The sequence below is a fragment of the Harpia harpyja genome, chromosome 21 (genome assembly GCF_026419915.1).
Source record: "Harpia harpyja isolate bHarHar1 chromosome 21, bHarHar1 primary haplotype, whole genome shotgun sequence".
Classification (NCBI taxonomy): Eukaryota; Metazoa; Chordata; class Aves; order Accipitriformes; family Accipitridae; genus Harpia; species Harpia harpyja.
In genome coordinates this window covers 1,979,373-2,001,891 of record NC_068960.1, presented here as the reverse complement: position 1 = coordinate 2,001,891, position 22,519 = coordinate 1,979,373, and the positions used below count along the sequence as shown (strand labels likewise).

The window sequence follows — 22,519 nt, the reverse complement described above, 5'->3', positions numbered from 1 at the left end:
AAGGTCAATTGCCGGTGTCTCGGTTTACATTTCTCCCTCCTGAACAACTTGAACTCGAATGGCAGCCATTCGGACAGGTTCCTAATGGGGCACCACGCACCCAGAGCCGTGAAGGTCCGCACCGGGCAGCCCGAGCTCGGTGCAGCCAGCAGCTCTGCGTAGAGACAGACTAAAAATCCCTCCATCAGCCCAGGCAAGAAAGACTTTGCGATTCTGACTGGAAAAAAGATCGAGGCAATAGACCCGGTTGTGCGGGCGGGCCCTGCTGCTCCTCCAGGCCGGTGACTGAGGCCGGGGGGGGGCGTGGACTACATCTCCCAGCATGCACCGGGCCCGGCGGCGCATGCGCAGAGCGGCGCCCTCTGACCCCGCCGCCGGGGCTGTGTGGGGCGCCGCCATCTTCTCCGCGCCTCCCGCCGGGCCCGCCGCCGCCATGCCGGAGGACAGGGACTGGGAGGCGTACAAGGTGCCTCCGACCCGCACCCCCGAGTCCGAGAGGATCACGTCGGTGCCCAACCCGATCACCTTCATCCAGACCGTCTTCAACTATGTCATCGACGCGCCCGTCACCTTCGTCCGAGGTACCGGCGGGCCGAGCCCCTCCCCGCTGCCGCCGCCCTCCCGGGGTGGCCGGGCCCCCTCACTAGGGCGGTGGGCGACGGCTGCGGGAGCCGGGCCGCGGCATGGCACCGGGGGAGGAGGGCAGGGGGAACTCGGGCAGCGAGACGGGCACGGGGCAAAGACGCAAGGACGCGGGACACGAACACAGCGTGGGCACTGGGACACGGGACAGACAGAGGGACAGGCACAGGGATGTGGGGGACAGACAAGGATACATCAGGGACAGACGGACACACTGATGTGGGACACAGACAAGGACATAGCAGGGACAGAAGGACAGACAGGGACATTGGGGCACAGACAAGAACACAGCATGGACACTGGGACATGGGGACACAGCACAGAGGGACAGGCACAGGGATGTGGGGCACAGACAAGGATACAGCAGAGAGAGATGGACAGACACAGGGACATGCAGCACAGACAAGGATGCAGCAGGGACAGAGACAAGGACACAGCACAGAGAGAGAGACTTACATAGGGACATGGGACACAGACAAGGACACAACACAGAGAGGAGGACTGACAGGCAGATGGGCACACAGGGGCTGGGAACTCCAAGCTGGATGCAGACACAGGGTCCGCTCGCTAGTTGTGGGCCAGGGGTGTTTGACCGTGGGGCTGTTGCTGCAGAGTGGATCGAGCGCCAGCAAGCCAAGAACAAGTTCTACTACTACCACCAGAAGTTTCGCCGTGTGCCTGACCTGAGCGAGTGTCTGGAGGGCGACTACCTCTGCTTCTACGAGGCCGAAGCACAGTGGAGGAGGGACAGGTATGGCTGTCACTGGGCTGACACCAGGCAAGGCCACAGCAGAGCACACTGCTCTGGTTAGTCAGCCCTGGGAACCGCAGCGGTTGTCTTGAACTCACAGCATTTTGGTGGAGTTTGGGGTGTTGAGGCAGCACCTCCTGCCCACCCCATTACAGAACACCCCTTTTTGTAGGCCTGCTGTCCCCTGCAGCACACCTGAGCTGAGCAGGGTGGCATTAGGACACATCCTCCTGCACAGCCTGGTTCCTACAGCACTGCTGCAGGACAGGGCAGGATCCTGTAAAAACCCAGAGCTGACCTTCCAGAGGGTATCGTCGCCCCTTTGTTCAGCTTTTCTATCATCTCTTGGCTGTGGTTGCATTCGTCATCTTTCCCACAGGATGGTTGATCAGGAAATCGTGGAGATAGTCCGGGAAAGGCTAGGCGCCTGCAAGCAGAGGGAAGGACCCAACCAGTTCCAGAACTGCGCCAAGGAGGTGGAGCAGCTGGCACAGGTCACCAAGGCATACCAGGATAGATGTGAGTACGGCGACGGCCTGCGCACCTCTGCTGCGGCTGTGACAGCATGCGGGGAAAGGGGGCCTTTAAGCTACCTCCCAGACTTCCCGAGGAACAGAGGCTTGTTTCTTTTTAGAAGACTTTTTAGACTTTGACTTTCTTTTTAGATGGTGATCTTGGTGTCCATGGAAATGCAAGGACGTGCCTGATGAAGCAGAAGCACAGGATGATGGAGGAGAGGAAGGCACAAGCAAAGGCATCTCAGTAGATCTAAATGGTTAGCACCTCCCATGGTGGTGCGTGTATCGAATCCTGCGTGTCGCATCTTTGACGCTGTTGACCTCTACAATAAATGTGCAACCCAGATATCTGCCATACAACCAGAATCTAGACTCATTCTTTGAAAAGATCTGTGAACACTTAAGAGAATTCTTCCTTTTTCAGCTCTGCATTCCAGTTGATTGTTACCATCCTCTGAACCACAGTCAGGCCCGACCTCCAGGCACTCCGGCTGCCCTCACTGGGATTTCCCCTCTGGAGCTCTCCCCCACTTCCATGAACCAACAGAAACACTGTGCCGCTCTGCCCAGCCCTGGCAGAGAATTCCCTCAGGGTAAAGATTACATGCTATAGGACAGCACATTAATCTTCAGAGCTGGTTCTAGACCCCATTTAGAATTAATACATGATTAACAAGGATCAGGATAACGTAACATACTATTTCATTCAACAGATGTTCAGGCTCTGGCCCACAGACCTGAACCTACTCAAATCCCCAGCAGAGATTTCATCCATCTGCCCAAGGCATTAACCATCCCATCAAACCAATCACAGTTTCTTGTTCACTGATGACTTTATTGTCTGGTACAAAAACCACTTAAGTTGTTGCCACAGCAGCTGCCTGGGTTCTCTGCACCGAGACTCTGGTGTGAGTCTTTGCCAGATGATCAGTGAACTCCTGCAAAAAAAAAAAAAAAAAAAATCAGTGCTTTATTTTCTTAAGCCACTATCATGGGTTTTTCAGCACAGCACCCCCTTCCAACAAGGTGTGGGGGGGGGGACGACTGGGGTAGTTCAGATCCAACATTTTTACTTCGTATTTCAGAGCTTTCCTCTTATTTCCTTTGTTTCTGCAAATTGCAGAAATACTCTTACCTGGTAAGGAGACTTGGTGAACACAGTCTCTTTCCAGAGGTCAGGGGTCAGATAACTGTAGGTCTTGGAGATGGCATCGAAGGTGGCTTTAGCTACGGACAGAAGTCAAACATTGCTTGTCACAGCTACAGAAACCCCCTCACTAGTACCCGCCCACGCAGCTCCAAAAATGTAGAATTTAGGAAGGAACAGGGAGACCATAGCAGGGTCTCTCTCATATGCACACAAAACTCAAGTTTCTTTCTCTCTCCATTTACGACAATTACACTACTTCAAACAAGTGCAATCGCGCAGATTGGGAGATTTCTTTTTTTACCATCAATGCACATATAAAAACACAGTTTCTTGTAATTAACTATTACAGAACTTCAGGATCTCTACAGCAGGACTAGCCTGCATTGTAAAAGGTATCAGCAGAAGTCTTGGCTTCTGCTTGACTGCAAGAAGCTTTTGATTCCACACAGATTAAAAAAATACTACAGAAAAGGGTACGTTGCATCCCCATCAATGACAAAAACAGCAGCTCGTACAGCTAAGCTACAACACGAAAGCCTAAAGCTTACCAAAGTTGCCAAGGGTGGCAGTGCAGCCCCTGGCCGAGGTGTAACAGTCATCGATACCAGCCATCATCAGCAGCTTCTTGGGGACAGGGGCTGACACAATCCCTGTACCACGGGGGGCCGGGATCAGACGCACCAGGACAGATCCACACCGGCCAGTGACCTAGGCAAACACAACAGGTTAGAGCTCCCAAAACACAGGCTACAGCACGATCACTGCAACCGGGCCCAGCAAGTCATTCTCACCTTGCAAGGCACGGTGTGCGGCTTGCCGATCTTGTTCCCCCAATAGCCTCGTCGTACAGGTACAATGGATAATTTGGCTAAAATAATTGCCCCACGAATAGCAGTAGCAACTTCTTTAGAGCATTTAACACCAAGACCGACGTGGCCATTGTAGTCCCCAATAGCGACAAAAGCCTAGGGTCAAAAAAAAAAAGCTCTTAGTGGCAGCTGCACTGCACAGGAACACTCTCTCAGCAGAACACAGTCCATCAGGGTCTCTCACCAACGACAACTCGAGGTGCATGCTCAGCAGTGAACACCTGCAGCTCACTCCAAGTACAAATCAGCACCTGCTAAAACTTGCACAGCAGAGCTCACAGTTCAAGAAGCCCATTTTTCCCCTTAGAGCTTGTCCTTCAGTCAAAAACAACTGAATTAGGATTCGATTCCCTGCTACAACCTCATACTGGTCAAAAGTCCCAATAATTTCCAAACAGCATTCCCTCTTTATACCTGAGACTTCTCTCTCCACCACAGGCCCTGAAAAGCCAACATTGCTGCACAAGCATGACTTAATTTCACACTAGGGCTGTTTCAATAACACTTGAACATATTACTAGGGTTTTAAAGTTAATACAGTAACTTTGTAAGCTATACAAGCTGTTCCCCATACCAAAATATTTACTAGATGCTAAAAGAAATAAAAGTATTTAAACTAATTCATTAATACAATACCAAAAAAGCAGCAGACAACACACTCCAAGTTTTCAACATGACAAAACAGAAGAAATAGGCTACCTTAAACCTGGTACGCTGACCAGCACGAGTCTGTTTCTGGACAGGCATGATCTTCAAAACCTCATCCTTCAGAGAAGACCCCAGGAAGAAATCGATGATCTCTGACTCCTGCAAGAGTCAGTCATTTAATCAGTCACACAAGGCCACGCTTTTTAAACAAACTCAACACAGCTAGTAAAGTTCCTACAATTTAACTTCAACAATCCTACAGACATGTATTTTAAACGATAGATATTTAACTATGTTAGATTTTGCAGGCATAAACTTATTCTAGCATACTAAGCAGTCCAACGTAGCAAGTTAAAATTTCATTTTTTCCATCACCGACTAGAACTATGACAGTGAAACACTCGAGCACCACGCTGCCCTCTCCACACAAGGCAGAAGGTAACACACAAAACCCACCACGCTTCGCTACAAGCAACTGCATCGGTCCTCAGCTCCCATCGTCATTAACACGACCACTCTTAACCTGAGCATCCCAAACAGCAAACGCAGCAACTACTGCGAGTTCTGCAGTTCAGACTGAGATTCTGCTGCACGTTACTTCAGCCTTCACAGCAGCTTACCTTGATCGGAAGCGAGAAGAGATAGATCTCCTCGAGAGACTTGATCTTCATATCCTTGACCAGGCGACCAAGCTTGGTGACAGGAATCCACTACCAAAGAAATCCGTGGAAAAGTGTCACCGGCAGCCCCTCGCCACCCGGGACAGCCCCACGCAGTCCGCTCCGGCCCCGGCAACCACTTACTTCCTTGTCTTCGGCCTTGCCTCCGCGAGCCCCGCGGCCTCTTCCTCGGCCCCTACCGCGGCCGCGCCCGCGGCCCCGCAGCCCGGTCCCGAAGCCGCCGCGGAAACCCCCTCGGGCCGCTCCCGCACCTCCCGCAGCACCGGCGTCGTCCGCCATTTGCTAGAGCAGAGAGAAGGGGACCGTTAACCGGGATACCGCCGCCACCCCGGCGGGAACCGGCTACGCGGCCCCGATGGGGGCGGATGGAGCGCAGGCCGCGCCGCTCCCCCGGCGCCATACTGTCCCCCCGGCCGCGCTTACGTGAGCTCTCACAGTAGAAGGCCTCAGCCCCCCGCCGCTCCCTATTTATACTGCGCGGAGATCTCGCGAGAGGACCGCCCCGCCACGCGAGCCCCGCGCGATGAATGAGGAATACATTACGGTGCAGAGCAGCGCCTTCCGCTCACTTATACAGGGTGCGGGGCGGACAGAACCGCTGACAGCCGTGCGCATGCGCGCTAGCCGCCTATATAAGGGGATGCGCACGCGCGTAGGGGTGAGTCTGAGGCGAGCCGAGCGGAGGTGAGGTGTGGAGCGCTGTGTGCCGCCTGCTGCGCTCCTTGAGCTTTTAAAAACACTCTTAGGGTGTGTTTCTGGTGTTGTCCGAGCTGGTGTCGGGAGGGGAGGACCTCGGTGAACGGCCTGGGAAGGTTCTTTGGGGTTCGCGTTAGCTATGTGTGCCAGGCGCGGTCTGAAAATCACTTGGGGTCTCCTGTGGCCCCCGGTGAGATAACTGTGCCGACAGCATAGGGAACATTAAGCTTATTGCCCACGGTAACGTGTGTGGGGAGTGAAACCCATGTTCCCATAACCCCTGTATTGTGGATGCGTGGGGGAATAACGCGTGCTGAGGTCACGGCTGTTTCTCAGAGCGACCTTCTCCGCCGGCAGGTGCTGAGCGCGGCCCGGGAGTGCTCGGCCTTCCCGGACGGACGGCTGATGGAGAGGAGCGGACCTGCTGGTGCTGCTGGAGGTGGCAGAGCTCGGCCCTACCTTCCCGGCTGCGAGCTGCCAGCCCCGCGGCGTGCGGTGCGGTGGGCTGCTGCTTCTCCTTCGGCGTCGTTCGTTCCTTTTGGCCGCTGGTGAAGGTGAGCCTGGCAAAGCAAAGGGGATGCTGTAGCGGACGATGACAGAGTACTCGCAGCCGGAGGGCTTTGAGAGGATTCGGTTATGTGTTTTTATGCGTAATAAAAGATGAATTACTTGAAAGCTCGTTCGTCGAGTCTCTTTATTTGTCGTTCCCATTGTCTAAAAATCCCACCTTTCCCTGTGGTTGGGGCGGGGAGGGAATGCTTGGTTGGGAAGTGGCGGGGGGGGGGGGGGGGGGGCGAAAGTACCGGGAGTTCTTTCCGCGCCATCACGGGCGCCGCCTCCTGCCCGCACCAAAGATGGCGCCGGTGTCTTCCTGCTTGTGCGTCACTCGCATGCGCCGGAAGTGGTGGCCTTCTCCCGTGGCAACCGGGAGCGCCGGAAGCGGCCGGCACGCGGAGCGCGGTGGGGTCGGACATGGCGGCGGCGGAGGCCGCCGTCAGCCCCGTGCGCTTCAAGAGCAAGTGAGGAGCGGCCGGGACGCGACGGGATCGCCGGGGCTGGGCGGCTGTGGCGGTGCTTGCCCTGGGGCTTCGCGGTCGGGAGCGAACAGGCCGCCGCAGTTTTGGTTTAACGGTCGCTCTGCGATTCTCTCTCTCTTGTTCCTTCCAGCTATGCCGTGTCGAGGAAAATCGAGCCTTTCTACAAAGGAGGGCGAGTCCAGGTACTGAGGCAGCGAGGGGCAGGTTTGGGAATATCTCATCTCCCGGTCTTGTAACGTTTCAGGTTCCCCGTTCCCTCTTTTCCAGCTAAACCGAGATGGAAAGTTCATGTTTTGCCCCTGTGGGACCAAGCTGAACGTCATCGATGTGGAAACAGGAGCTCTCCACAGCCTCCAGCAGGTGAGGAGATCCAGCCGCTGCTGACGGGTGGTGAGACCGCTGAGGGTTTTCCAAAGCTCCTGGGGGGCTTTACTGCTACCGCCGGCTGTTGATCTAAAGCTCCCAGGAGCGAGAAGTGGAGGGGAGGATGAGAATGGTGCTGAACGCCGGCAGATGCTCTTTGTGTTGTCTGACTGGCTGTGCTCAGCAGAAGTGTGTAGAGAAGGGAGCTCTGAGAGCTCTCCATGGGTGTTTAACCGTGGGGTTTTTTTACCTTTTGTTTTTATAGGATGACGAAGAGGATATCAGTTCATTTGTTCTTAGCCCCGATGATGAGGTATGTGTTTGCTTTGTGGTTTTCTGTGCCGCTCTGTCAGGCCTCCTGGTAAAGCTAGTGAACGCTGCAGGCTGTTCCACCTGGAAGCGCCCTCCGTTTCCAGAGATCTCTGTGGCATCTATCTTCTCAGGCGCTTCCGTCTGTCTCCCTTTCTGGGCTTAAGTCAGGCAGAGGAATGCTGAGAGACTGAGCTTCGAGGGTGTCACAGCAGCTGGCATTCCTGCGCTTTGTGCGTAGGCACTGAAAGAAACTGAAACCTAATTGGTAGTTAATCGTGCTTTCCTTCGCCTTGCGTTTGCCTAGATCCTTGTGACAGGGAGCCGAGCCCTGTTGCTGAAGCAGTGGAACTGGCGAGAGAACAAGTGTGTTCGCACATGGAAAGCCGTGCACATCGCGCCGGTTGCTAGCATGGCCTTTGACTCTACTTCAACGTTGTTAGCCACAGGTGCGGTCCTATTTCACAGTCACACGATGGGAATGATACTGAGTAGCCCTTCTGCTTTTGAATAATGTAGCTCAACTGGACACAGCCTGAGGTAGTAATCTGAATTCAGACGTAATCAGAAGAGCTTTTACTTAGATAGAAGTGACATCTTGACAGACGACAAGATACTTTCAATGTTCTATCTAAAATAGATATAGTAAAACGCTGATAAGTATCAGGCATCTATAAAACGATGCGGCGTTGCTATCCTGGTGTAGAACGGGGACTCTTGGAGATGGAGGAGGTCAGGCATGACCTATAACGTAATTGTACTTCGGGTTTAACTCTGAGCAGTCAGGTTTTGCCCAGCTCTCTGAAAGTGTAAGGTGCTCCATGGACTTCTCCTGGTGTGGGTTGTTGTTATTAGATTCGTTTTTCTTTCTGCTGCCTTTGCAACCCATGAAATTTTACAGTTGCTGATATGTCGGACCTCGTGTGTCTCTCTCCTCCATAGTTCATTCTTATATGCCCTTCTTTTGTCAGGTGGCTGTGACAGCACCATTAAGATCTGGGATATGATCAAACAGTACTGCACACACAACCTAAAAGGATCTTCAGGAGTTGTACAGTAAGGATGAGTCCTACTTGTCAGTTGCTGGCGTTAGTGTGCTGCTTGGACGCTAGGATTGATGTGAAATGTCTTGAGTTAATGGAATATAAAGGCCCATTCTGAGCAGGTTCTGGGGTCTTCTGCTTCCTGATTTTTGAGATGTCTAGTGAAGGAGCAGGGCTATGACTGACTTTAGCTCAGAGAGGAAACAGTTTGGTCAAGAAATTTGTTGGGATCTAAATAGAGTATCTGTGCTTGCTAGCTGATGTACTTCGAGAATGTGGAAAGACTGGCAAAGATCAGTTGTAAATTTTCCTGGTGGGCAGCAGAGGAATGAAATTCTACAAAGAAAGTCCTCTTACAAATTCATGTCAATTGATCTGACAAACTCTTTGTGTAGAATGTATATTTATTTAAATGTTGGGCTAATGCCAGCATGCCAGATAGTTTATTCCTGTCCTGTTCAAGTGCATCTCCTTCCGTCTAGCCTTGTTGAGTTCCACCCGGATATCTCCCGTCTGCAACTCTTCTCCTCCTCAATTGACTACAAAATCCGCATCTGGGACCTGAATTCCAGCAAGTGTGTTGCTATGCTGGACGGCCACTTCAGTGCTGTCACCTCGCTGGCATTTGCAGATGGAAACACGCTCATTAGGTAAAGCCTTGCAGAAGCTTAGCCTTTCTCCTGTTCACCCCGCCTCCTGCCAGAGACTGGGTGTTTCTGTAGGGTCTGGGAAGGTTCTCCTGTGAGGAGGTTTGCTACAAGTGTACAGTCTTTGCTTGACCATACAAGTGAGTAACTGAGGGTGTCAGCACCTGTGTTTCCTGCAGTATACTGTGTTGCCACATGGAAGGCTGGTGCTTTCTTTCACATGGGCCTTTTCAGAGAGGTGTTGAACTCCCACAATTCCAAATTTGCACTCAGAGCTTGAGTTCTGAGAGCCTGAGTTGAATGGATTTAGCACTGAAACTGCTCTTTTAACTTGCAGTTCTGGCCGTGATAAAATCTGTATGGTGTGGGACCTGAAAACCAGAGAAAGTAAACGAACCGTCCCTGTCTACGAGGTGAAATTGCATTTCATTTATTCCTTTGAGATCCTTTGTAGTTTCTAGGTCATGGTCCTACGGTACCTCTCCCTCTTCAGGTTCCTATATATTGTGAAGTCAGGTTTCTCTCCCTTGTACTTTCCCGAGAGCTTAAAACTGTGTGTAAAGCTGTTTATTTTCTTTCTCTCCTTGCTTGGTGTGGTCATGCCTGGGCAGTCTGAGGAAACACATTCCACCAGTGCCTCAGTGCTGGAGGAGGAAGGAAGGACAGGCACATAAAAACTTTTTTCTGTCATTGTATCTGCCTGCCTGTCCATGGTAGCCATGCAGTCTGGGGTAGTGGAGTGTGGTGTGTGTGCGTCTGTCAGCACTAGCAGGCTGTTGCACAGCTCTGGCTGCTGAAATGGGACTCCGGTCCCTTGCGCTCAGCTTGTATTTCACCAACTCTTTTGCAGAGTGTGGAAGCTGCCATCTTGTTACCTGGAAAGGGAGATTTCTCTCAACTGGGTGTGAAGAAACAGGGGTTGCACTTTGTCACAGCTGGCAGCAAAGGTGAGTGTCCTGGCACGTTGCTGCCAGATTTGTAGGCTGAGGAAAGACGGTACTTAAGACACTGCATTGCCATTATTCCTGGGATGTATGTTCTTTGTGTGGCAGAAGCCTTGGGCTGAACTCCTGAGGGCTGGAGAGCAGAGCCTTCTGGCTCCCTCCAACAATAGTGTATGAGCAGGATTGATCGGGCATGCTGTGGAGCTTTAACTAGGTATGTTTTCGAACTGCAAAAAAGTTTGATTTGGAGAAAAACCTTGTGGCCCTTCGTGCTCCTATGATTGGATCTCTTCACAGTCCTGCTTTAAAGCTATGTACCTTTTTCCAGTAGGCAAGGCCAGGGTTTGTTTTATATTCTTTGGAGAATTGCTGTCTAAAACGGTGGCTCTGACAGATAACTTATATCATCATTTTTGTTAGGCATCCTGAAAGTTTGGGAAGTTGCCACAGCTGCTTGTGTATATACCCAGCCTGTGCCCTTTGAGTTGAAGGAGGAGGCCAGCGAGCGCAGTCTCACCCAGTGCATGCTTGTGCCCGAGAGAAATGAGATTGTCACAGTGTCTGTGGAACACAACATTGTTTTCTATGATGCTCAAACTCTTCAGCTCAGGAAGCAGGTAACAACCCTCAGCCTCCCTTTTCCTGTTCCTTTGTCTGTACTTGAGGATCAGCTCTGCTTCAGGTGAAAGCTTTGTCTAGGGGTGCTCTTGCGTCCTGCCTGTTCTTGAATTGTTCCTTGGTTACAAGCCAGAAAGCCAGTTTCACTGGTGGGGTTGTTCGGAGGAATATTGCACAGGGACAAACATAGGAAAAAGAAAGCAGAACAGGCCTAGCCAGAAATCCGTCCTGTGCTCTGGCTTATGTCTAATAAGATTTTTACATGCAGTATTAAATGAAAGGTAGCAGTAATGCAGCCTCACTGAGTGTGGTGCCATTTGGTACTTCTCTAACCAGCTGGCTTCTCCCTGTTAAACTGTTCCTGTTCTGCCATCCTCAGCTTGCAGGTTACAATGATGAGGTTCTGGATGTGAAGTTCCTTGGGCCTGGTGATTCTCACATTGTTGTGGCTACCAACAGTCCTCAGCTGAAAGTGTTTGAACTGGCAACATCACACTGCCAGATCCTCTATGGCCACACAGGTGTGTGTGCTCAGCTCGGATGTGGGTGGGTGGGAGGGAGGTGTGCAAGTATTGCTTTATCCAGCTTCTCTCACAACTCTTATGTGGAGACTGGAGTCCTCAAGTTCTCTCTGGAATGGCATCACAACAGGTTTTGGAGTTGTGTGGAGAAAGGATATATTATGCTGTCTTGCTTTTGCAGACACTAATTTTCTTTTTCCAGGTCTGTCAGTTCAGTCCCTCTCACTAGCAGTGAGATCAATTTAAATTGGAGCTAAAGATGTAGGTACATAAATGCGAGCTCTGAATGCAGTTTTGTGGCTGCAAGTGACAGACTCGCACCAATGCCATAAGCAGCCCGTCACTCTGTAGTTAGTGTGGATATGTTGTGTTCCGAGTGTCCCAAACCTTCCCCCAGTCAGTAAGCAGTGGACTCACTAATTCACACATTTCTGTTGTCCTATTTCAGTATTACTTTGCATCCAGCTGTTTTTTCTTCTTGTCTAGAAACAATTCTTGCTTTGGATGTCTTCAGAAAAGGCCTCATGTTTGTCAGCTGTGCTAAGGTGTGTTAGTTTTCTTCACTTAATGAAACTCTTCATTTCTAGTGATCTTTATGGGTGGAGTTGTATTCCTTTTTGGTGATCCAGAAAGGGCTTTTGTTCAGATGGAATTCCTGTCTGCTACATCCCCCAAATACAAGGTTCTTCCACTCTCCCTTTTTAATTGTCCCTGGGGAAATGTGATTGATTGTATTTTATTAGCCCAAAAGGAGATGTCTCATTCTCCAAGCATCTTGCTCTTGCATTAGAGTTCAGACATGTCATTAGTGTGAGACTGATGGGGAGCTGTGCGTAAAAACTGTGTCGGAAGAAAAGGTGCCAACTGCCCTGATACACCCAGAAATAAACCTCCATGCTGGAATCCCAGCCTGCAGTGCACCCTGCTTGGCTGTGTCTGCCCTCCCCTGCTCTGACAAATGCAGGCAAAGGTTCAATCTTGAAAATAAGTGAATAGTTATGCTCACAGATGTGGTGAATGCATGGGGAACTGATCACTTGTCAAAAAGCACAGCAGTTTCTGTCCTCTCCCATTACAGGACAAAAGCCTTCGAGTCTGGCGGATGAACAAAGATGGAAGGGTGATCTGTGTTGCCCAAGGATTGGGTCATGCGCATGGAGTAGGCGCTGTCTCTTGCTCAAGGTAAAAAAAATCAGACAAGGGTTTCCCTTTGCAAATGTTGAGTCATGGCTGCTTTGCTGATCCTCACAGTGAATGTTTTGGTGGATGCCTGCCTCTGAGCCATGCTGTTTCTCATTCTTGGTCCCAGCTTGCCATGGTGCTCCGAGTTTGAAGGAAGAATGATTTTTTTTTTTCGGATGCACATCTGTCTATCCATAGGTTTGCATTTCTTTGTCAGTCTAACTCCTGGTTGCCTGAAAGAGCAGCAGCTGGATAAGTTGCCAGATAAAGCTTGAGTGATCTGGAGAGGAGGGTTGGGGAGTGAAGGGAATGTGTCTGTGAAGGTGCTTGCTTGAATAGCGTGTCTGTTTATCAGCTTTTCTCCTTTCTTTGTGCTGCCTAGCAGTCTGGAAGTCCAGCTTGCCTGTTCAAGAGCTGCAGTATACCTGTGTAAATGAAGAGAGGTAGCAGTGTTCTTGGCTAATGTCTGAATTACTGGAGGCTGTGCCAGGGACCTAAGTAAAATGAAAGACAGCTTGAAAAAACATTAAAGCACTCTGTTTCACATCCCAGCAGAGTGACTGAATGTGTGTAGATCCCAGTAGGGGAGGAAAATGCCTTTTTTTTCTGTGCAGGGGAAGCCACTGTTTTGCTTCATTACACTTGACATTTTTATTCCTTTCAGACTGAAAGAAAGCTTCATAGTAACCAGCAGCCAGGACTGCACAATCAAGATCTGGAATATCCCGGAATCCCTCACTTCCAAAGCAAAAGCAGCCTTGATCTCCAGTCCAGAAAACCTTCACGCAAAAGTGACTGAGAGGGGTCATGACAAGGTAAAGCTCTGCCTGACATTAGAACATGCTTTTAGTACTTAAATCTTTCTCTCCTGTGTTGCACCCTACGTTTATTACCTGTCCGACAGTTAGAGTGAAGACTTAAACTGCTTTGCACTCTCTGTACTTCTGTGACTTCTCTAGGACATAAACAGCGTGGCAGTTTCTCCAAATGACAAGCTGATTGCCACAGGCTCACAGGATCGGCTGGCCAAGCTGTGGTCCTGTTCTGATTGCTCTTTGCTGGGTGTCTTCACTGGACATAAGCGTGGAATCTGGTGTGTGCAGTTCTCCCCAGTGGATCAGGTCTTGGCCACCTCTTCAGCAGATGGGACGCTGAAGCTCTGGGGTCTTCGGGACTTCAGCTGTCTGAAGGTAATGAGAACTCAGACTGCCCCTTGCTCTAGGCAACCCGTGCATGCTACAGGGATTAATTAAGGCTGCTTCAGAAAAGAACGTGCTAGTTAATGCAGCTGAAATGTAGCAACATGGCCATGCTGAAGGAAGAGCTATCCAGGTCTAGCCTTGTTCTCCAGGATCTTGGATCCATGAGCCGCATGCAAAGCTCCAGGACAAAAGCATCCGCACAGTGCTCAAGTGATCTTTCTCTTCTAGCTAACCAACGAGCTACATGGTTGATCACGGGGAAAAGCACATTCACGCTATTGAAAGAAAGCTGACTTTGCCTGACACAGCTGAGGCCATCAAGTTAAAGCATGCACGTTTAAATTTCAGACTCGCTGTTCGTAGCCAAGCTATCTTTCCAGCCCAGTAGTGTCTTACTAAGCAAGCAGGTTGTCTGAAGAAAGGGTATGGGCACCAGTCATTTCCTACTGCCCTTTGAACCTACAGTAAAAGTCCCAAGGATAGAGGCTGCTTTTTGGAATTTACCTATTTGGGCTTTAGGAGTAACTATTATCCTCTTGAAAGAGGACTCTCTCAAAAGGCGTGGCAACAACTCTTAACACCTTTGAGCTTCCTTTCTGTTTTCCAGACCTTTGAAGGTCACGATGCCTCTGTACTGAAGATCGTTTTTGTAAGCCGAGGAACACAACTGCTCAGCAGGTAAGTGCCTGCACCAGGAGTCTAGAGGAAGATGCCAAGACTAATCAGAAGAGAAATCTCTTAGCTGGTATCAGCAGCAAGAGGGAAGAGTCTTGTGCAATGGATTTAGTTTTGGAAAGACTGATAGGAAGATGCCATGTTAATGCCAAGCTTTCTGCAGGGGCTGACTTATCTTCCTCTTCTCCAGTTACGCTGGGGATTCTAGTTAGCTGCTGTGACGTTGCTGGGTTGGTGACATACGCTATAGTTAGGCAGAGCTAAGGGTGCCTCTCGTCCTTGACATTTTTGGTTAGTTCTGCTCCTGTGCGAAAGGCGTTGAAATGGGACAAGTTTCTCTGATATTTGAGGTGAGGCAGAGTGAAAATGGATCTATCCAGTGATTCTTTGCGTTGTGTTTCTTTCTCTTCCAAAAGCGGTTCCGATGGTCTCTTAAAGCTCTGGACAATTAAAACAAACGAGTGTGTGAAAACGTTAGATGGTCATGAAGATAAAATCTGGGGTCTTCACTCCAACAAGCAAGATGATATGGTTGTGACAGCATCCAGTGACTCCTGCGTCATACTGTGGAAGGTGCAGTACGGGGTCTTTCTGTGTTTCCTCTCTGGGTTGGTAATCAGAATGCAGTTGGAGAGCTCAGGATCCCAGCGGCTTGTTCCTCGCTGTTCCAGCATGACACGTGCTCTCCTCATTTTCTGCACTTTGAAATTGGGTCAGTAAGGCATATCTTGGGGTTTTGGGGGGGGGGGGGCCATACTGTATCTCCCCAGTCGACGTTGTAAAAGGAACAGCAGATGGGCCTCAGCAGCCTGCCCTGCTGGTGTTCTAAAGGTGGTTTGGAGGGAGGCTGCAAGTTGCTGGATTTAACACTTAAATTACTTGACCTAGAGCTCTTGCTGCAGAAACTGGTCTCCTAATCACTTGATGGCTAAATAAAAATTCATCTGTATTAAAGCAAGATCTGACAAAGTTGTATCCTGTTTTTTTTATAGGATGTCACTGAAATTGAAGAGAAGGAAGCGCAAGCTAAACAGGAGGAGCAGATTATGAAGTAAGTTGATCTTGTGCAATAATGAGCTGTGAAAGGCAAACTCTGTCCAGTGATACTGTCCACACCTAGAGCCATCCAGCTCCATCTAATCTGAATATCACATCATTTAGCTATTTAGAGGCTGTCAAGGCACAGTTGTCTCTTCTACTTTGTAGTTTATCTTTAGTTCCTGCAAAGCCTTGCTATGATACTGTCAGCTTGACAATTGATTAGTTTTATGTTTATGCACTGCTAAGAGAAGCAAAGTCAAACAGCTGAAACCTACTTTCACTTTCTCCTGCTTCAGCCAGCACTGAATAGTTCAGGGAGCCCTTGAATGTGCCAGGGTAATTATCTGCATGAGGGCACTGAGGCATTCATTGGCAAGCAGTATTGACTTTTTGGCGTTAAACCTCCGCACACTATTATTGCTAAATCTGCTACTTTCTGTATAGCATTTTTTTCCACCAACCAAATATTTGTCTTGCTCTCTTGACCCTGATTTGTCTTCCAGAGAGCAAGAGCTTTCTAACCTACTTCATGAGAAAAGATATCTCAAAGCTTTAGGGTTGGCAATCTCTCTGGATCGTCCGCACACAGTGTTGATGGTGGTCAAAGGTGAGTCCACGCTGTGCTCTGAAGGTGTTTTTCTGCCCTCTCTGCTTTCCAGAATGTCTCTTGCAGGTAGATGACGACTACAAAGTCTAATTGTCTGAAAGCCTCAGTTTTCTCTTTCTCTTATGACTCCCCTTTTCATAAGTGAAATCACCACAGAGAACCAATGGTCTCCCTGCTCTCAGCCCATGGGTGCGTGGACTGGACTCTTTCATGGACTATTCATTTCTCTGCAGCCATCCTCAAGGAAACTGACGGGAGAAAGCACTTGGAGGAGAACATTGTTCGGCTCCGGAAGGATCAGAAAGGTTTGTTGCAACATGGTTTAAGTGCTAAATAACCTTTCAGGTTAGGGGCTTGTTTTCTCAACTGAAATTAAAAGGAGAAGAATCTCCTTAGACTTAGCGTTTACCACTGAGCTCTTGCCACCCTCGAGCAGGACTGCTGCCCACGGCAGCTTCTTTGTTACGGTGCTACTCGTGGTGCACACCAGCAACTGCTCTGAGCTGTGCGAGTGGCTTTGCCTGGCCTTACCACCCCCTTGTTTAGGGTGTCCCTGTGGCAGCTCAGGAAACGGTTCTGTCCGTGGTTGTTCTGTCCCTCTGGGCTCGTCAGTCACGGTGTGTGGGAGCTGAACCACTCTGTAAGAGAGAAGAGATGCTTTCTAACTTGGCGTCTCCTGCGTGCCAGCGTCTGTGTACAAATTTCCTTCCTCCTTAGAGGCGGTGTTAACGTTTTTGGTGACGTGGAATACAAACTCGCGAAACTGCCACGAGGCCCAAGCTGTCATGGAAACCCTCCTGAAGCATGAAGCACCGGACAGCCTGCTGCAGTACTCGGGCATTAAATCTGCTGTGGAGTCCCTGCTGCCTTACACTGGTGAGTCACGCTGCAGGGACAGGCTGAGCCTCAGGTCTCCTCCTGTGTTGTCAATATTCCCTCTTTGCCTTGGTCTAAAGAGAAGAGAGACTTTTGCACCCTGTTCTGGTGAGCTTTCTCTCCTGTGATGCTCATCATTGCATTTCTCTCTTTGCAGAGCGCCATTTTCAGAGACTGAGCCGATTGCTGCAGGCCTCCATGTTCATTGATTTCATGTGGCAAAACATGAGGCTGGCTGATGCGTCCCAGCAGGAAGATGTGACTTTGTGACCCTCCTCCCACCAGTTGCTCCTTCTGGAGGGGGGGAGAGTCTGAAATGCTTTCCCACCAGGTGTGGCAACTGGAATATTCCTGTATTTTATAATAAATTTTTAAAGTTTGAATTTCTAAAACAAGTCCAGCATTCAATCTCCTTGGGGCTTAATGAGAGGGAAGGGTCATTTCTTTGGCCAAGCTCTGGTTTCCCTTTGTATTTTCACCCCTGAATTTTGAGGCCCAGATACTTCAACAATACTGAGTTTGGAGAAAAGGCAGAACCTGGCTCTGGACAAGCAGTTGGTGTTTACTGGGGATTTAAAGACTTTACAGAGTGGAGAGAGGCTACTGGCAATGTCGTATCACATCCCAAAGCCCAGCTAGGCAGTGTGTATTGATCAGTGTTGTGGCATTGAATATTTTCTTTGCTTGGGCAAAATGCAGCCTGAGCCAAGGCAGGACTCTCGCCTGTGCCTGGCCTGAATGTTAACACCTGGGAGGGAGATAAATGCAATTTTAATTCCCCAGCTGGTAAATTTTTGAAGTATAAAAACCAAGCAGTCTTTGTAGATATTTACGTGTATTTTATTTTAGAGACAAAAACCACCTCACAAGTTGGTTAAATTGTTTGTTTCAAAAAAAATTAACAGATACCTGGGAGAATAACTAAAATTAAAGGTAGCAATCTATATAAAAGTCTTAAGTTTTCCTGTAACTATTTTTCTAACTCAATTCTAGCAAATGAGTTTAGGATGAGAACTGCTGTGAATTTCAGTAACAATCAGAACCCCTTGAAAGAAGAATGTTTTGTTCATAAAAATGAGCTCTGGCCCCCTTGCTCAGTTGAGAAACAAGCTGCTGTACTACAACCACTTTTGTTTCTGCGCCTGCACAGACGTCACTGCAGAGAACAGTCAGAGACACGAGGTTCCTAGCCAACAGATTTTTTTTTGTTCTCGCAGCCATTCAGCAGATCCCCTGATGAGTTAAACCACTAAAACCTCTCCCGCTAACTCCAGTAAAGCCCCTCCTGGCTCCCCAGCCTCCCACTGCAAGCTGCAGCACAAATCGCTGTTACCCAGGGAGGCAACGTCCACATGCGTGTTCGCTCAGGATCTAACCGTGTCCTTGGAAAGCGACAGTCCCAAGCCCTGATGCTCCCTGTGCCACTGCCCACGGCTCCTGCAGGACTTTGGTGAGGAGGGTGCCTGGCTCGGTCGTGGTGCTGGCCCAGGGCTGAGTCCGTGACCCCCCCGACTCCCCGGGGGCACTAGTGCACGCTCTGGAGAGGGAGCAGAGCCTGGAGGGCCGGCCGGGAGGAAGACTGCTGCACGGCTCGCTTCGTGATGGTGCTGCACTTCTGGAGGATCTCGTGGGCTGAGGGGCGCACGGGCACCTTGGGGACACAAGCGGCCAAGTCTGGGTCAGTGAGGGAGTAACTTAGATCAGCCGCAGATGATTCCACAAAGCCAGAATCGTTCCTGTCCTTGTGGGTGAGGCGTGGAGACTTGCTGCTGCGTGTGGCCAAGGCACGTCCCACGGGAGAGCTCCTGGCCTGCTCGACTTCGGGCAGAGATCTTGACAAGTCAGGCTTCCAGCTCAGCCGTCCGTCCTGCTCGCTGCTGCTCCCCGAGCTGAGGGACAAGCTGTCTGACTCCAGGTCCGGGGTGGAGCTGGCCCTGGGCAGAGACTGCGATCTGCTTCTCGGAGAGCTCACGTCCTCTTCAGTCCGGTCAAGGGAAGAGCAAGCCTGAACCCTGTGCTGTCCTGCAGCCTCACCCTGCGGCTGGGGAGCCGTCAGGGAGGAGCAGAGGTTCGGGGTGGAGATGTTGAGCCCGCAGCTTATGATGGTCTGGAGCTTGTGGTGAGGATTCTTGTAGGGCTGGAGGCACATGGAGGGCATGTAGCCGGTACGGCCGTTGTATCTGAGGGGGGGAGGATGAAAAGGAACACTGAGAAGAGCCCTTCTCCCAGCTCAGACCACGGGGAGGGAGCAGAGCACCCAGGGGACTCAGCCCAATGCTGTACACGGGGCATGAGGAGGGGGAAAACCATCCCCAGCCAAGGGCAGTCAACTCAGGGGGAGCCCCTTTGCACCCTGCTTGGGGAGGAGCAGGCAAGAAGCACCTGCAGCAGGTAACCGGCTCCCTCAGGGGGCGAGCGCTTCGGAAAAGCCTCCTTACCGGATCAGCCACCAGCCATTGTCAGATTTCCTGACCACCTCCACGATGACACCATTGTTCAGAGAGAGCTCGTCAGCCTTCTGGGACTCGTAGGCCCGCACAACAAAGTACAGGCTGCCTGCAGAGAGAAGAGGGAGGTTGGTTTTGCCTTGCGGAGAAAATGCCTCCATCCCTGTGACAGACCAGCTCAGCAGCCCTGGGGAGCAAGTGAGAGCTGCAGGGCAAGTGTCCCTGTGAGTGACTGATTTGCTCAGAGACCCTGCTGGTGGCAGGGCTCATCAGAAAAGTCAGAGCTCCAGAGATCCAGGCAGGGACTCCAAGCAATGGTTAAAGTGGCAGGTTTTTTTGCAGAACTCATTTTTTTGAAGGCAGAATGTGGTGTCCCAGGGATCAGAAGCATACTTACCCTCCTCATTTGAGCTCAAGTCATTCTGGATGTCCTTGTGGACGTCAATCTCTTCCAGGTACGAGGCTGGGAACCAGGCTATCTGCTTGTCTGCATTTTCCACTAGCCACCATCCTGCAGCAAACAGCAAAAAAAAGGTTTTTTACAGCCTGCAAGTAGACAGATGACCATAGTCCCTGGGTAGGGGCTGCTCTGCCACAAGAGACAGGAGGGACACTCTGCAGAGTAGCTCAGTGCCTGGCCGATGCCGTACTGACATTTAGTTCTTTCCTCCTGTGTAAAGCCAGGTAGGCACACCACACGTGCAAACACCCACCCGCGCTTGTGATGCTACTGACTCAGTATTTGCCAAGCTATGAATCAATCTACACCATCCATCCCTGAAACAGAAGAATCTCTATCAAACATACCAGTCATGTCTTTGATTAACACTTCAACAATTTCCTTCTTAGCGACTTTGAAAGTCTTGTTCTTTGTGTCTTTGGTTTCAAAGGTTTCAATGCATCTGTAGCTCTGGGATGCCTGGGGATGTGTAATAGAGGAGAGCTGCTGCTGTGGCTGGTTTTTCTTTTCCCCTCCAATTTCTGATGGCATTATCACAACACTGAAAAATAAAGTTTAATATCGGTTTACTGAAAACTCACTGAAGGTTGAGTTTAGTATTGATTTGGGTAAAATCATCCATGCAATAAGCTAAGAAAAGCTTAGGCATCAGAAACAACAGAAACATGCATTAAAGCATTCAGTAGAACTTCCCTGCTCTGCTGGCCTGGTATGTAAGCACTGTTTCTCTTCTACCCATATTCTGTAACATTTCTGTTTCATGAAGACACATGCAAACAAAAAATACAAATAAGATTTCATACCTGTTTTCAGGAAAGGAGGGATCTAGGTCTTGGGTCTGTGCCTTGAAAAACTGAATCACATCTTCACCCTGAGAGATTTTAGCATCTGTTTTCAGCAGCTCCTGGGAATAAGTTTCCAGCAGTTTCAGTATCTCCAGGCACCTGTTCAGCTTCCCACTCTTCCTCTGCTTCACATTTGCATCTTTAAAATAACAAGAGCAAAGCTGGTGTAAGACAACAACGGATCTGGATGCCTTGAGAGCAGCATCTTTTGCCTGAAGATGGGGGTGCCCTCACCTACCACCCTTCCCCGCAAAAGCCCAAACTGTAAGAAGTCGAGACTGCAGCTGTCTCTGCCTCCCTATCATTTTCGATAGTGCCTGATACAATTTTTGAATATCTAAAATTTATCCTTGTTCACATTTAAATGTTGCAAGGAGCTCTGGGCCAATATTTAAAGTGTAATATTAATTTACCAAGTGCAATTATCTGTTAAAAAAAAAAAGTCTTTCTGGGTTATTTTAAGTCTGTAATAGACCCAAGCACATTGATACAACCCAGCAGTACCATGCCATGAGCAGGAGTGAACTGTTAATCTGTTCCAGAGGAGGTCAGACTCAGAGACTGAAGTCTATGTCATCAGTTACAACTGTCCCTGACAGCTCTATCGTGTTTGTTGGTCCATCAGAGATTTGTTCTCCTTACCTTTAAACCTGGGTATTGTCCGGTCAGATCTCCTGAGTGAGCCACTCTCGATGGGGAATTTTCTCTTCAGCTCTTTCTAAAAGTGAGGAGAAGGAGAGAATAGTGGTGCTTCGCAGCCCTGACACATGGCTGGGCTCCTTTTCCCCCTCCCCAGGACAGGAATCGTATTTTTCAGGGAAATACTCACTTACATGGAACCTCTTAAAGTCTTCAAATGTCCGGTAGATGAGAATGTTGTTCTGATCTGACCAAGACACAAACATCATGTAGTTCTGAAAAAATAAAAGGGAAAAGTGCATTTTTTTAAATTACAGTGTTCAATATTGGATGCTTTCAAGCAATCAGCATTTGTCAGGATCTGTGGTTTAGTTCTGGCTTCAGGCTGCAAGACTGTTATATTAAAAAATTAAGTTAAACACTAGACCTACAAAAATATTTCCTTAATTTTAGAGTCCCAAATGGATAATCATTGTTAAAACCGGAAGAATTTTATGACACTGTGAACAGAAAGACAGCAGAATGGAAGATAGATAACCATTTTCTTGTGATATTAAGCCCATTAAAAAACAAGTCCAAGACCCCTGTCCTAGATCACAAGGCTGTGATCCCAATACCGTGGGGAAATGAACAAGTATATCCCTGTAAGAATAACTCAAAAAGCCCTCTAGTTTCCCGATTTGTAAATATTTAAGGAGGAAAAAAAAAACAACAAAAAAAGCATTAAAGTACCTTCTGCTTTCTGCATTGCATCAAGCCTACAGCCTTCACATCCACTGGGTACCTGCCGCAGCTCATCTTCCTCCCTCCCCAGGGCAACTGGAGGCTGAGCAGAGATGCAGCTCCGGGCACGACTCCCGTGGTTAAATATGCTGGAGATGGAGGCAGGGCACAGGCGTTCCCGCGCTTCCTCCTCCGCCCAGTAACGCCGGCAGAAATTCCGTAATTTGGCAAACTACCGCGTGCCTTTTACCTGCCTCCCTGCTTGTAACATGCAAATACTTTGGAGTGCAGATGGCAAGGCCATAGTTCAGAGAGCTGGGGAGGAGAAGCACCTTATCACATCCTTGCTAGAATAATGTCAGAAAGCGAGCCTGGCCCTGCAAATG

At 49.6% G+C, this 22,519-nt stretch overlaps 4 protein-coding genes and 1 non-coding gene across 5 annotated transcripts; 3 read left to right on the top strand and 2 right to left on the bottom strand.

Annotated features, from left to right (window-relative positions):
• Positions 1–307: 307 nt before the first annotated feature.
• NDUFB10 (NADH:ubiquinone oxidoreductase subunit B10) lies at positions 308–2,271 on the top strand. The gene is made up of 4 exons (XM_052772513.1): positions 308–581; positions 1,255–1,393; positions 1,773–1,912; positions 2,059–2,271. The coding sequence occupies exons 1-4, from the start codon at positions 323–325 to the stop codon at positions 2,157–2,159; spliced, it is 639 nt and encodes a 212-aa protein (XP_052628473.1). The 5' UTR covers positions 308–322; the 3' UTR covers positions 2,160–2,271.
• Positions 2,272–2,725: 454 nt separating this feature from the next.
• Positions 2,726–5,598, bottom strand: RPS2 (ribosomal protein S2). Its single transcript, XM_052772510.1, has 7 exons — positions 5,382–5,598; positions 5,199–5,288; positions 4,630–4,737; positions 3,853–4,026; positions 3,610–3,769; positions 3,047–3,138; positions 2,726–2,849 (listed from the first exon to the last, which is right to left on the bottom strand). Exons 1-7 carry the CDS (start codon positions 5,535–5,537, stop codon positions 2,769–2,771), a joined length of 861 nt encoding a protein of 286 aa, XP_052628470.1. The 5' UTR covers positions 5,538–5,598; the 3' UTR covers positions 2,726–2,768.
• Positions 5,599–6,106: 508 nt separating this feature from the next.
• Positions 6,107–6,233, top strand: LOC128135052 (small nucleolar RNA ACA64). Its single transcript, XR_008232917.1, has one exon. It is a non-coding gene; the product is annotated as a small nucleolar RNA ACA64 (small nucleolar RNA).
• Positions 6,234–6,884: 651 nt separating this feature from the next.
• On the top strand, positions 6,885–17,414 carry TBL3 (transducin beta like 3). The gene is made up of 22 exons (XM_052772495.1): positions 6,885–6,973; positions 7,122–7,173; positions 7,259–7,351; positions 7,620–7,667; positions 7,971–8,112; positions 8,635–8,719; positions 9,189–9,356; positions 9,691–9,766; positions 10,204–10,300; positions 10,718–10,914; positions 11,295–11,436; positions 11,923–11,981; positions 12,515–12,618; positions 13,283–13,433; positions 13,578–13,808; positions 14,428–14,498; positions 14,912–15,068; positions 15,488–15,546; positions 16,040–16,143; positions 16,377–16,448; positions 16,861–17,019; positions 17,177–17,414. The coding sequence occupies exons 1-22, from the start codon at positions 6,927–6,929 to the stop codon at positions 17,287–17,289; spliced, it is 2,427 nt and encodes an 808-aa protein (XP_052628455.1). The 5' UTR covers positions 6,885–6,926; the 3' UTR covers positions 17,290–17,414.
• Positions 17,415–17,869: 455 nt separating this feature from the next.
• On the bottom strand, positions 17,870–22,207 carry NOXO1 (NADPH oxidase organizer 1). The gene is made up of 8 exons (XM_052773387.1): positions 22,143–22,207; positions 21,605–21,685; positions 21,414–21,489; positions 20,730–20,910; positions 20,274–20,467; positions 19,864–19,977; positions 19,458–19,575; positions 17,870–19,199 (listed from the first exon to the last, which is right to left on the bottom strand). The coding sequence occupies exons 1-8, from the start codon at positions 22,161–22,163 to the stop codon at positions 18,545–18,547; spliced, it is 1,440 nt and encodes a 479-aa protein (XP_052629347.1). The 5' UTR covers positions 22,164–22,207; the 3' UTR covers positions 17,870–18,544.
• Between the last annotated feature and the right edge of the window lie 312 nt (positions 22,208–22,519).

What these genes read in the sequence shown, in the direction of transcription:
- NOXO1 (XM_052773387.1), bottom strand. Translation starts at nt 22,163, where the DNA reads ATGCAATGCAGAAAGCAGAAG. An exon ending in GACAATACCCAGGTTTAAAG is followed by an intron (nt 20,911 to 21,413) that starts GTAAGGAGAACA and finishes GTTATTTTAAAG; the next exon opens with ATGCAAATGTGAAGCAGAGG. An exon ending in GTTAATCAAAGACATGACTG is followed by an intron (nt 19,978 to 20,273) that starts GTATGTTTGATA and finishes TGTTTGCTGCAG; the next exon opens with GATGGTGGCTAGTGGAAAAT.
- NDUFB10 (XM_052772513.1), top strand. Translation starts at nt 323, where the DNA reads ATGCACCGGGCCCGGCGGCGCATGCGCAGAGCGGCGCCCTCTGACCCC. An exon ending in GCCCGTCACCTTCGTCCGAG is followed by an intron (nt 582 to 1,254) that starts GTACCGGCGGGC and finishes CTGTTGCTGCAG; the next exon opens with AGTGGATCGAGCGCCAGCAA. An exon ending in GCACAGTGGAGGAGGGACAG is followed by an intron (nt 1,394 to 1,772) that starts GTATGGCTGTCA and finishes TCTTTCCCACAG; the next exon opens with GATGGTTGATCAGGAAATCG.
- RPS2 (XM_052772510.1), bottom strand. Translation starts at nt 5,537, where the DNA reads ATGGCGGACGACGCCGGTGCTGCGGGAGGTGCGGGAGCGGCCCGAGGG. An exon ending in TCTTCTCGCTTCCGATCAAG is followed by an intron (nt 4,738 to 5,198) that starts GTAAGCTGCTGT and finishes TGACTCTTGCAG; the next exon opens with GAGTCAGAGATCATCGATTT. An exon ending in CGCACACCGTGCCTTGCAAG is followed by an intron (nt 3,770 to 3,852) that starts GTGAGAATGACT and finishes GTGTTTGCCTAG; the next exon opens with GTCACTGGCCGGTGTGGATC.
- TBL3 (XM_052772495.1), top strand. Translation starts at nt 6,927, where the DNA reads ATGGCGGCGGCGGAGGCCGCCGTCAGCCCCGTGCGCTTCAAGAGCAA. An exon ending in TTCAACGTTGTTAGCCACAG is followed by an intron (nt 8,113 to 8,634) that starts GTGCGGTCCTAT and finishes TTCTTTTGTCAG; the next exon opens with GTGGCTGTGACAGCACCATT. An exon ending in CTGAGAGGGGTCATGACAAG is followed by an intron (nt 13,434 to 13,577) that starts GTAAAGCTCTGC and finishes TGACTTCTCTAG; the next exon opens with GACATAAACAGCGTGGCAGT.